This window comes from Beta vulgaris, chromosome 8 (assembly GCF_026745355.1).
Source record: "Beta vulgaris subsp. vulgaris cultivar EL10 chromosome 8, EL10.2, whole genome shotgun sequence".
NCBI lineage: Eukaryota > Viridiplantae > Streptophyta > Magnoliopsida > Caryophyllales > Amaranthaceae > Beta > Beta vulgaris.
Window position 1 is genome coordinate 7,119,900 of NC_079209.1, and position 12,790 is coordinate 7,132,689.

Consider the following 12,790-nt stretch of genomic DNA (forward strand, 5'->3'; position numbering starts at 1 on the left):
TTAAGTTTATTATTCGCAAAAACGTAAATTAGCAATTTTCGAGTGTTCAGCTCAGAGCCTGGCACTGAGCTGTGAAAGGATTTTTGCGAAAATCGATTAGACTTTGTCACTCAATTCAAACCCCCCTTTCTTGAGTGTTCTCTAAGGTTACAACAATATTACTTTTATATATGACAATAACAAATCTAGAAATTAAAGTATAATGACAAATAATTTTTTCTGTCTTTTTCTACTACAACAATGAGTTTGGGTATGGTTTGTAAGAAAAAAAAAGGGTAGTTTAGCATAGAGGATAGTTAAACTATAGTAGGGGATAGGTAGATCTTTAAAAAAAAGTAAACACAACTTTATGAGGCAATTTGAGTAATTAATGATGTTATTACATAAAGTAAATGCGATGTTGTCAACTTATAGTTGTTGTTTTTTTACCAAAAGTGAAATGATTCGAATAGATAAAACTACTCAAAATCGTGATTGTTGCAATAGAAAAAAAATGAGAAATTATATAACAATTAGCAAAAAATTAAATCTCATTTCATAGCAACAAAAAATGAATAATGTTAACAAAAAATTAGCAAAAATAAAATAAATAAGAACCCAACGCATTACCTTTAAAACTAGTAAGAGGTAAACTCAAAAGAAAAGTGGATAACTACTAAAAACGAGTAGGAGGATGACCTGCAATTTTTTTTAGTGTTTAAAGACTTTCTTTTAAGCCATACTTAAACCGTGACCGCGAGTAGGAACCCAAGCCCACAAGCAGTCTTGCGGTACAAAGGCTCTTATTAATGTACATCCAATTACATGATAGCACAAATAAGCAAAAAGATATATTGAGGGGAAAAGCGAGCTAACCATAAGCAAAAAGATAATAGAAAAATATACACGCCTAATAAGATAGCTATCTAATACAACTCGACTCCGGCCATAGCGACTCGGTTTTAGAAAAAAAAAAAAAAAATTAGATGGTGGTTTGCATAACCTGGTATCATACCATGATAAATTAGAGAGAGAAGAGAGAATAATCTGATATTATTATTGCTTGTTTTATATCATAAAGATTACAATCCTTTATATAGAGAAACATAACATAAATTTAACCTAACACAAGTTAACCTAATGGGCTATGGCCCAATACTCCTAACAACTTCCTACGCCTGATAGAAGCAGGAGATGCTTAAAACTCCTATATATGATCCCAGATTGCGGTACTCGATCATAATTTTTCAGTTTCTTGAATCAGAATCACATAATTTTCTTTAGGTTCTAATATCTTGACTTGCCGTTCAAATATTGTAATGGACGTGATTAGGAAAGAAACGACTCATGATCTTCCTTCGCTTCATTTCGACTTAATCCATAAGATCTTGTTGTGGCTGCCCGCTACATCTCTTGTTCGTCTCAAGTGTGTTTCCAAGTCATGGTACCATGTAATCAATAGTCCTGATTTCATCAAACTTAATCTAAGCCATTCCCTCAAATCAAACTCTAATAAGAGCCTCATCCTATATGCACATAATTCTCTTTACAGTTTGTACTTCCATGATCTCTCTTGTCGTGTCACTGAACTTCCGTACCATCAAGTAATGGCGAACTTTGCTTCACCTCAACAACATGATTTCAAAGTGACAGGATCATGCAACGGCTTAATTTGCTTCAGATTTAGAGACAATAACCTTGCTCTTTACAATCCCGCCACTCGAGCCTGCAAGGTATTACCTCAACTCAACTTCAAGAGATTATCCTCTGAGGCCGAGTTTTTCTATGACTGTATGTCCGATGATTATAAGGTTTTGAGGTTTGCAGAATTGCGGAACCCTAGGGAAACCTTCCTCTATAGTTTGAAAATCAATGCATGGGAGAGGATCCTAGGTCCCCCTTGGGATTGGCATTGGAAATCTGTTAAATTCCCTGGTATTTTGGTTAACAACACTTTGCACTGGATGGATCGTGAGCATAAAGACATAAAGTGTTTCGATCTTTCCACTCGCAGGTATTACGTGTTGCTCCTTCCCAAAAAAGTTAGTCCAACTTATTTCCCTTTATTGGCAGTTTTAAAAGGAGAATTGTTCGTAGTAACATATTATTTTGATATATGGGTAATGAAGGAGTATGGTGTGGAAGAGTCTTGGACTCGGTTGTTTCGCTGCCCATCTACGCAGTGGAACGATATATATAAGTCTGCATCGTCTGGCTGTTTGAGTTGGGGTTGTGAATTGAGTATTGCTTGCTCAAAAGATGGGTGCAAAATCCTAGTAGGTTGTTTGAGAGGACCCCGAAACTTTATTTGTTGTGATCTACAATCTCAAGAAGCTTCTGAGGTTGAAATTCCAAGTTTATTACCAAAACGGTTCTCTGCCATACTACCATGGGTCGAATCTCTTATCCCTCTATCAAACTAATTGAAGGTAAGAGCCTATATTGTTTGAAGAATACTTATGTTGATGATGATTTACTAGTTTGGATGTTATTAAGATGATATTGGCTTTTTCATTATCCTGAATTTTTTAGTATATGCCGTCCTTGTGGATCTGAAAGCAAGCTAATTATTGTCTTATTTGACTAGCAATTGAATTCTATAGTCTATGTAATGAATGCAGTGTCTATCTTTCAAACATACTAAGTTATGCAAAAAATTTGACGTACGTAAACCAGGAACGGTGCCACGTGTGGCTCTCCTTAGGGAGTTTTAGATCATGTAATTCATGTACAATAAAAAAAAATAGAAATTGCATAGTATAGGTTTTGATCTCGTGCCTCAAGTTCATGTACTAAAGTTTTAACCACTAGACCAAATAGTATTTAGTGCTATTATATCAAACTACAATATTAATAAATGAAAATTTTCTTACCCGGGGCATAACCCGGACCTAATAACTAATTTTTTAGTATATGCCGTCGTTGTGGATCTGAAAGCAAGCTAATTATTGTCTTATTTGACTAGTAATTGAATTCTATAGTCTCTGTAATGAATGCATTGTCTATTTTTCAAACATCCTAAGTTATGCAAAAAAATTGACGCACTTTGATAACCAAACTAGACACTACTAATTGTGACATTGATCTAAGTGTACAAACTAATGTTCAAATTTTTCTGGAACAGAGGTACCTATTAAAAGAGATATGTAGCAGTGAGTAGTGACTAGTGAGTGAGTATAGAAGTATATAGGCTCAATAAGTAGGGTAAAGTATTGTGAAAAGGGAAAAATAAATTACAAAATAGAAAAATGTAAAAGTAGGAAGTTTTTTGTGAAACACCCTTAATTTATGTGTTGTTGATTAGGTCTATAAATATGTATGAATTTCGTCTCACTATATATTTTTTTCCAAAATATCAATTTTTTATAACTCTAGTCGACATAAATGTTGGAGATGATTCAAACGTTTGTTTCATTGTTTTTAGGGAGATGATTCTACTCGTGCTATCTTGCTCAAAAGGTTGAACAAGAAGAGGATCGGCTCTTCTAAAGTCATGTGTCATGAAGGTCGTGTTCGAGGTCACATTCGTGTTAGTAGCCGAGGTCGTGTTTGTGGTCGAGTTCAAGTCGAAGTTCGTCGTTGTGTGGTAGCGTGTTCGTGGCAGTAGTTAAATTTCATGGCAATATGAAATCATTGAAGAAGTTGTGGCATGAGAGTTTGAACCAAAGGAGAGTGTTGGAAATAATTCAAACGTTTGTTTCATTGTTTTTAGGGAGTTAGTTTCCTAAGTCTAAGCTAATGTCAATAAGTTAATTTTTTTTTTTTTGACGAGAAATGTTACTTAGTATGATGTTAATTTTTTTTTTTTGACGAGAAATGTTACTTAGTATGATGTTACTATTTATATCTTCTTTGTATTGAATTTTATTAGAGTATTGTTTTATTTTTCCCACCATTGCTTTGCTTTCTTAATGTTTACTTCAACTAAAATATTATAAAATACTTCCTTCATCTTTTTATTATTGTAACATTTATTTATTTAAAAATTTTATATTAATTACAACATTATTAAATTTGCCTCATATGAGTTTTTTTTTCATCTTTCTCATATCTCTAATTTCTCTCATTTCCTTAAAAAGTATGCTAACTCTTATATATACGTTAAAAATATTAAAGAACAGGAGTATAAATAGTCAACATTGAGCATTGATCAGTATGAAAGTTTAATGATAAGTATGAAAGCTTAAAAAAAATGGTTGTAGTCGACATTGAACAACGTGTAAGCTACTTGGATCTAACGTGCAGTAATTATATTTTTTGTTTGTTTTGGAAGACGGAATCCTTAGATGAACTGGCAGCATCAGTAACAAAAAGGGGCTTACCACAGGATTTGCAGAATCCAAAATTTCAGTTATTTTTCCAATTCAAGTTTGAAATTTCAAGATAAAAGGTCGCAGCTTTGTGATTCGTCATTTTAGTTGGTAAGACTAAGAGTTTATGTTCTTTGATTTATAACGCTATAGATAGGGCTGCTTAGTTTTGTACTTCTTTGTTTAGTTGCTCTTGAATTCAATGGTTTTTGTAACGCATTTTAGTCTTAGATTGTCTTTGAGGATCTTTAATAATATTTTGAATATGCTGAATTCGATTTGGAGAATATGTTGTGAATTTGATTTCCATATTTCGAGATGTGGAGCAACAAATTGTGTGTTTTTAGATGGGCTAAGAATTAGAAATGACTTATCATGTGTCATTTGGAAACTTCTGAAATTGAGTTAATTTCTAAAATTTAGTCACAATACACAGGTACTTTCATTGGAATAATCGTGCAATATGTGGTAGAACTTGAGGTTGACTTTTTTGGTTGGTAAAAACTCAGGTTGACTTTAGGATCATGTATTTTTTGTTAGGAAAACTAGCAGGGGGTAGGCTACTAATCTTGCCTTTGGCTATCTTTGCTGTTTAATTCAATTGTTCCAAGTTTATGGAATCCACCACTACAAGAAATTGTACCATTAACAATGGGAAATTCCGTTGCTAAAGGCCAATTATGACGGGATTTTGCGTCGCGAACCCGTCATGAAAGTGGGTTGTCATTGATGAAAAATCTTATCTTTTAGCCCATCACAAAAGAAATTTGCGGGCCGGATCAAAATAAAAAAACAAAAGACATTTGCGATGGGTACTTCCTGCTGTTTATTTGGTTGTTAGCCTCATTGCTATATGTATTTGCAACAGGATTTTTGGCCCTTAATAATTGAGTTGTCATTAATGATCCAAGTTCTAGTAGTATACCCCCTACCTACTTTTCTATCGTAAATAATCAATTGATTTTGAATTTTAAAACAATATGCGGGATAAGGGAAAACATAGTAGTTCTTGTGTATATAAGGTACAAATGTGGCCACCCATATCTCATTTATATTATGTTCGTTAAAGGCCAATGTTTTAACTAGTTATCGGTTGCAGAAATGATTTCAGATTTGGAAGTACCTTAATAGTATGTTGGTTTCAAAACTTATATTGATCAGAGAACTGAACTTGTCATAGACTCCTATAGTAAACTACTTCAATAAGCTTTGGAAGATCAACTCCTTAATTATCAAGTGGTGGTAATTGATGCTTTGTATTATGTGGTTTTACTTCAAATATGTATTATCACATACAAAAAAAGTTGGATTTATCAGAGGAATGGTTATGTCTACATGGGGTGAGGATCTATTCACATTAATTAACCTTGTATCCTTGACTTGCAGTTCAAATATTGTAATGGATGTGAATAAGGAAGAAGCGACTCATGATCCTCCTTTGCTTCCTTTGGACCTACTCCATAAGATCTTCTTATTACTGCCCTACAAATTTCTTCTTCGTCTCAAGTGTGTTTCCAAGTCATGGTACCATGTAATCAATAGTCCCGATTTCATCAAACTTCATCTAAGCCATTCCCTCAAATCAAACTCTAATAAGACCCTCATCCTCTATGCGCATAATTCTCTTTACACTTTGGAATTCCATGATCTCCCTTGTCGTGTCATTGAACTTCCGTACCATCAAGCAATGGCTTACTACCCTTTACCTAAACAACAAGATTTTGAAATAATGGGATCATGCAATGGCTTACTTTGCATCAAGTTCAACAATGATAAACTTGCTCTTTACAATCCCGCCACTCAAGCCTACAAAGGATTGCCTAACGTCCCTTCAACGAGAGGGTGCAGGACACTATACCCAGAGGTTCAATTTTCTTATGATTGCATTTCCGATGATTATAAGATTTTAAGGTTTGCACAATCGCCGATCCCTAGTTATGGAAAACCAGAGTGGATCACTTTCCTATATAGTTTGAAAATCAATGCATGGGAGATCATTCTAAACCCTCCTTGGGGTTGGCACTCTATCAAACTCCCTTGTATTATATATTTTGAAACGAGACTGCCTAGTATTCTAGTAAACAATGCTTTGCACTGGATTGATCGAAACCGTAAAAACATTAAGTGTTTTGATCTCTTCACTCTAAAATATTATGAGATCGCCCTTCCAGAAGATATTACTCCCTATGATTACTTCTTTTTGGCAGTTCTAAACGAACAATTGATCATATTAACATCTTGTTTGGATATATGGTTAATGAAGGAGTATGGTGTGCGACAGTCTTGGACTCAGTTATTTCGTCGCCCATCTATACCTTTTAAGCCTGCGTACAGTCTTTGGAATCATGGGCTGAGTCTTGCTTGCACGAAAGATGGGTGCAAAATCCTAGTTGTGTCTATGGGAGGACCACTAAACTTCATTTGTTGTGATTTAGAATCTCAAGAAGCTAAGAAAGTTGAAATTCCAGGTTTATCAATACCAAGTCGATTCTCAGCAGTATTGCCATGGGTGGAATCTCTTGTTCCCTTATCAAACTAGTTGATGGGTGTATCAACAAAATTGAAGGGAAGAACAAAGAACTAGCATGATAAAAATACATTCCCCTATGTTCCCTAAGTTGTTCTATTTTGACTTCTGCATTGTTTTATTACATTTCATCCTTTCAGTCTTTGACATTCCTTTTTATTAATATTAAAAATTCAATGTTATTATGTAAAAATTAAAATATTATTGATTTATATCGATGTCTATTTTTTAAATATCAACTTCTCGTAATGTTAATAATGAACTACTTTAACCCTCTTTTTTCTCAATCTCCCTCAAAATTCTAGTTTTTATTTCTTATCGGCCTACTATAAATCTTTTGGTTGATGGTGAGCCCCAATTTTCTCGTTTAATCTAATCTTTATCTCATGTGTCAATTATAAATCCTCATTCTCTCTCTATTAGAGAATTTAACTACTCATTGAGTTAAATCTACCCATCTATAGGATTATTGATACCCATCTATTTGGCTTCATTTACCCACATATTGTTTTTTTTCTCTTTTTTTGTGAGTATTTGGGCTAAAATTTGTTTATTAAAATTTGTGCAATATCGGTGCAGATATTAATTATACATATACAATCAATTAGATTGGATATAATTCCATTTTCAAACTAAAATGGATCAAAATTTTTTTGGTAGTGTTACAAAAGGTTTTTTTTATAGGATATGAATGTTTATATTTTTGGTCCAAAAAATCTGAGTTGGATCCGGATCTAGGAATGGCAGGTGGTATCTGGATTGTATCTTACTTTTGAGATACAATCCAGGTTCAACCTGTTGATCTTTTTTCTATTGTAAAGTATATTAACGTATGTATGATTAAATGACAATATGTTTTATGAAAATTAAAATAGCCTCGTTAATGTCATTTTTGTTGTAAAATAATCTCTGTGATTGATGTTTTTTTTAATAATTATTCTTCAAGTGTTTTACTTCATTTTTAAGTAAAAAAGCAAAAGTGTATATTGATTCAGGTCTGGATTTGGATCTAAATTTTTTTTGGATCCAACATATCCGATCATCTATAATAATATGGATTATGGATCTAGTATGATCTGTTTTAAATATGATCCCTTGTTATCTCTATTTGGATCAGCACAAGATTTTGACCATGACCATTTGGATCAAAATTGGATCGGAATGGCCCAGACTTTTTTAGTCTTGACCCGGTGGATTTTTAGTTAAAATGTCTAAAGTTCAAAAAAGTTTTAAAGTTATAAAATCGTCAGATAGCTAAAAACCTAATCTTTATTGCATGTATGATTATTGCCTTTAAAATTTATAAATTTTAATGTATCTAATTTATATATATGTTTAAATCTAAGGAAAAAAAAAATTCTTTTTTGAATACAAATTCTAGTCTAGTCGGTCAAAACACGATCGATGGGACCGGATCAGAATATTTCGGCTCGGACCAAGATGGGGCTGGACCATAATATTTTGGTGCGGTTCTTGGTCCACAAACCATCGGTCCAATGTTCAATCGATTCCGTTCAGAACCTGGATCGATGCATACCCCCTATTGACTCAATTTATTTGGCATTTATTTTACTAGTGGAGGAAAGAAAGAGAAACGAATGAAAGGGAAGATAAATGAAAGTATGATAAAAGAAAGTAATTAGATTCTGTTTTTTTTTCTAGAACTTTAATATTTTGCCACTTTTTAAAAACAATTATTGCCTCAGTTTTTTTAAAGTTTTACTCAATAACTATATACACAATATTTTAGTAAATAAAAGAGATATTATGCTTTTTCGACACACTTGCATTAGATAAATAGTAATATGAAGAGAAAGAACATTGGTTCAATTTGCATTAAATAAATAACCAAATAAAAGTGGGTCATAAGCCAACTAACTAATAATATTTATTTTGTTAATTTAGGAATAAATTAAAGTGAGTATAGCATTACATATCAGAATGAAATGAAAAGTAAATAAAATTTCACAGAATGGAAAGAGTATCTTATAAATTCTTTCTTTCAAATAACTATCTTAAAGTACAAAAACCTTCGGTAGTAATACCAAAAGACGTTTTTCCATCAGTTTAGTATGTCAAAGGGGTCCACTTTAGTATTGATCCTCATATTTTTCGTTAATAGATCAAAAGAAAATAGTGGTACCTAAAAAAACTAGTGGTCGATCTTATTCCAATACCATCACACTCACATATGCCTCCAATTTTGATCAGTCATCCACCTATTTGGCAAAGAGTTTTAGGACAATTATGTATGTGGGCTGCAAAAGTAAAGAAAAAATATTAATTCATTGACATATTGTGTTGAGGTCAATATTGTGGGTCCATAAAAGTTGAGTGATAACGAAAAGAAAATGAATAAACAATTTGTGAGACCATTTCAGAAAAAATAAAATAATAAGTAACTAATCAATATGTATGTGTGTGTGTGTGTCTGTGTGTGCGTGCGTGCGTGCGTGCGTGCGCGCGTGCGTGTGCGTGCGCGTGTGCGTGCGCGTGTGCGTGTGGGGGGGATTTGCCAAATGAGGTGTTAAAGAAGATCAAAAAAGTGGCATATAAGTTAGATTTGTCAAATGATTTAAGTCAAGTCCATGACATTTTCCATATATCTCAGTTAAGGATGTATATTCCGGATGTGTCTCATGTGCTGCAATCTGAGACCATTGTATCATATGATAGTTTGACTTACGAGGAAAAACCTGTAAGAATCCTTGATAGTAAAGTTAGAAGTACTCGGATTAAGGATGTAAGATTAGTCAAAGTATTATGGTCAAACCATTAGACCGAAGAAGCAACATGGGACGCGGAAGCAGATATGCGCAAGAAATATCAGTCGTTGTTTTCCGATCCGATGTTAGTTGTCGAGTTACAGGGTCGTAACTCTTTTTAAGGGGGGTAGAATGTAATAGAATTTCGCGCTTTTACTATAGTTATTGCATTTTAGCATGTTTTTGAGTCATTATATGCATTTCAGAAATGAGCATTTGAGTCGGAAACTGCAATTTTATTTGAGATTTTAATCCGGTTTTGGAAAGTGTTATGCCATTTTGTCTTAAGTTTCGAGGTCGAAACTTCTTTATGGGGGTAGACCGTAATACCCCTTATTTTTAATATTTATTTAAATAATTAAATATTTATATTTCTAAAATAAATATTTTAAACAAAAGGTATTTTAGTATTTTCACTGGTTAAAATTATTTTGGCGGGAATATGGCACAAAAATTGAATTTTTTAAGCTTTTGGTATTAAATCCTAGTCAAAAAAATTTAAGAAAACCAAAAAAAAACTAAATTTGACCCATATTTTCCTACGAGATTTCATGGTTCTTGGAGGGAGTTTTGTTTTCTTATAACTTTCAAATTTATGATGGAGGTTACAAATCTTGGTTTAATCTCCTAATTTGTGGTGAAGGTTACAAACTATTTGATTTTGGAAACTAAGTACTACCTATTTTACTCCTATAAATACCCCATACCTCAAGCCATCTTTTTCACACAAAAACTTTGGAGAATCCATATTTCTTTTACTTTAAGGTTCTTCTTTCTCTTCTTATCTATTCTAATTTTCTTTGGTTTAAGAAAAATATTTTCATATGTCTCACTACAAGAATAACCCTCATCAACGACGGGAAATCCTGTTGTTAATGAGCAGTTTCTCGTCGCAAAAGCCTTTTACGACGAGATTTCCGTACGGTCGTCCGCAGTCGCAAAAGGCTCCGTTGCAAAAAACATTACGACCAGTTTGGATCAGCCGTCGTCATTGATATTTTACGACGAGGTGAAAAACTCGTCGCAAACAGTCTTGTATCTACGACGAGATAAGCCGACGCAATTCAGTTTTTGAAAATTCGAATGATTCTTTTTACGACCAGATTTGCTCGTCGTAAATATCATTTTTGAAAGTTATTGTTGACCTTACTACGACGAATTTTCGATCGCAATTATACTCTTAGAACTATTTCATTACACCACTAACGACCATATTTCTTGTCGCAATTATTTTTCATGCATTTCTTACAACACATTATACAACCATAATTCTTGTTGGTGTTCTTTTATTAAATGATTTTCATAGCACCTTTTTACGAACGCATTTATTTCGTTTTTTGCCGGACCAAACTGTTACATTTTGCGACCATTCTTGCTGTGCATTCACTATATTTACCTGTAAACCATATACCACTCATTCCGAATATCGTGATAAAACATAATTCATAAGTACATAGATGTCCAAACACAAGTACCAATAACAAAAGTATCTACAATCTTAGCCAACGGTTCAATACGACAAAAAAGTCTAGAGAATCTCTTCACACTCGAAAATAATGTACATTTAAATTTGAAGGTAAAGAAGTAACATGTACATGGTTTGTGACCCTAGGGGAAGTAACTGTTTCACCTAAAGTGGACGAAGAAGGGGGTTTTGCATTCACACTCGAAAATAACGTAGCTTTTAGTCCTTTGCCACGGTTTTTACCAAATATTCCAGGTGCCAGAAACATGTTCTTCTTCCCACCTGGTGTGATTATGACGTACACGAAAACTTAACCTGTCCGTGTATTACTTTTGGTTAGTCGCATGTCAAGAGATAAAGTTCGGGATCACAATCGGATCCAAGATTTAACATAGTCCAAACAACAAAATGAATCCAAACAATAGACCAAAAACAATAGTCCAAGTCTTTCCTTACTTTATTGAGTTCCCTCTCAAGTCACACTAAAATCTGTTTTTCATTTTTATTAGTATTGATTTGGAATCTTGTGTATATGTGTTAACTGGTTTTTGGTGTTTCATTATCCTAATATCTGCTGCAGGGATTTGTAATTTCAGATTGGGAAGGCATTGATAGACTTTGTGAACCTCAAGGTGCAGACTATCGTTTCTGCATTTCAGCTGCTGTTAATGCATTTGACAGTGGTGTTTGGACCAGCTATGGTTTGTGTTCCAGCCCATGTTCAGACTACCACACACAGATCAAAAAGCAAGAAGCTCAAACTCAGCATTGCAAAACGAGGAGTCTCCTTTTCTGACAAGCCCTCCACTACATTCTAACCCAGGGACTCATAGTGCTACTCAAGGATGTGGTGAACCAAAGGTTGAGCCTGTAACTAAAGAATACATGGGTGCAGCAGTTCACATGCTGTGGATCCAAGTGGCAGTAGCACGCATTATAACGATTTTGGTAGTCAGCATAAGATCAATGCTCATGGAAGTGCATCCGAGAATACTGATGTTAATGCTCCAGATCTCCAGATGTGTGCCAACCATTTAAAAAATTGTTACAAGTGGGTAAATGATTTAGCATGCTGTGGATCAAGTGGCAGTAGCAAATGATTTTGCAGGGACTCCTCTTATTTGATTCCATTATTCAATCTAATGATTTCAGCTAATGGAAATCATTGTTACAATTTACTAGTAAAATTCTTTTCTTATCGAAAAGAACCTATCTTGGAGTCCAAAAGCACCGAAACTTCTGAAATAAGAAATGTCACTTATTGACATCTCAATCTCGGGCACTAAACTTCAACTTAAAAACACATTAGGTAAATCAAATGCAGACCCCCCCAGACATAGACTTATTAATCTGTATTTCCAATACTTTCCTGCTAATGTCCAACAAATTGATCATCACCATTAAACAGCTACACTCGTTACCACATACATGAAAACGATACTTCTAAGAGCCAAAATCGTATAAAAGACCAAAATGCAGATCTGTCCTACATTTTAATAAGTTACTTACAAGAGGGATGCAAACTACCATATCTTGCAATTTAAATTTTTAACAAACTAACATATACCTTCGGATGATTGCAAAGCTTCTTGAAGGCTGTAATATATGCTAATACTTTCGATCGCTTTGTTACATCACTAATAACCCTTTTCACCTGATGATAAGAAAGAAAATAATAGTTATTTTTTTGCACCATTGCTGAGAGAAGTTGTGACAATAATTAACTATGCAGAGAAGGCTTACA

The 12,790-nt window shown here is 33.8% G+C and overlaps 2 protein-coding genes across 2 annotated transcripts; both read left to right on the top strand.

Annotated features, from left to right (window-relative positions):
• Positions 1-180: 180 nt before the first annotated feature.
• On the top strand, positions 181-3,930 carry LOC125492918 (F-box protein CPR1-like). The gene is made up of 2 exons (XM_057391376.1): positions 181-2,408; positions 3,404-3,930. The coding sequence occupies exon 1, from the start codon at positions 1,299-1,301 to the stop codon at positions 2,400-2,402; it is 1,104 nt and encodes a 367-aa protein (XP_057247359.1). The 5' UTR covers positions 181-1,298; the 3' UTR covers positions 2,403-2,408; positions 3,404-3,930.
• Positions 3,931-4,028: 98 nt separating this feature from the next.
• Positions 4,029-6,963, top strand: LOC125492629 (F-box protein CPR1-like). The gene is made up of 2 exons (XM_048635280.2): positions 4,029-4,400; positions 5,676-6,963. Exon 2 carries the CDS (start codon positions 5,689-5,691, stop codon positions 6,826-6,828), a length of 1,140 nt encoding a protein of 379 aa, XP_048491237.1. The 5' UTR covers positions 4,029-4,400; positions 5,676-5,688; the 3' UTR covers positions 6,829-6,963.
• The last annotated feature ends 5,827 nt before the right edge of the window (positions 6,964-12,790 follow it).

Bases quoted from the DNA above. Each gene is read 5' to 3' on its own strand.
- LOC125492918 (XM_057391376.1), top strand. From the start codon at position 1,299: ATGGACGTGATTAGGAAAGAAACGACTCATGATCTTCCTTCGCTTCAT.
- LOC125492629 (XM_048635280.2), top strand. From the start codon at position 5,689: ATGGATGTGAATAAGGAAGAAGCGACTCATGATCCTCCTTTGCTTCCT.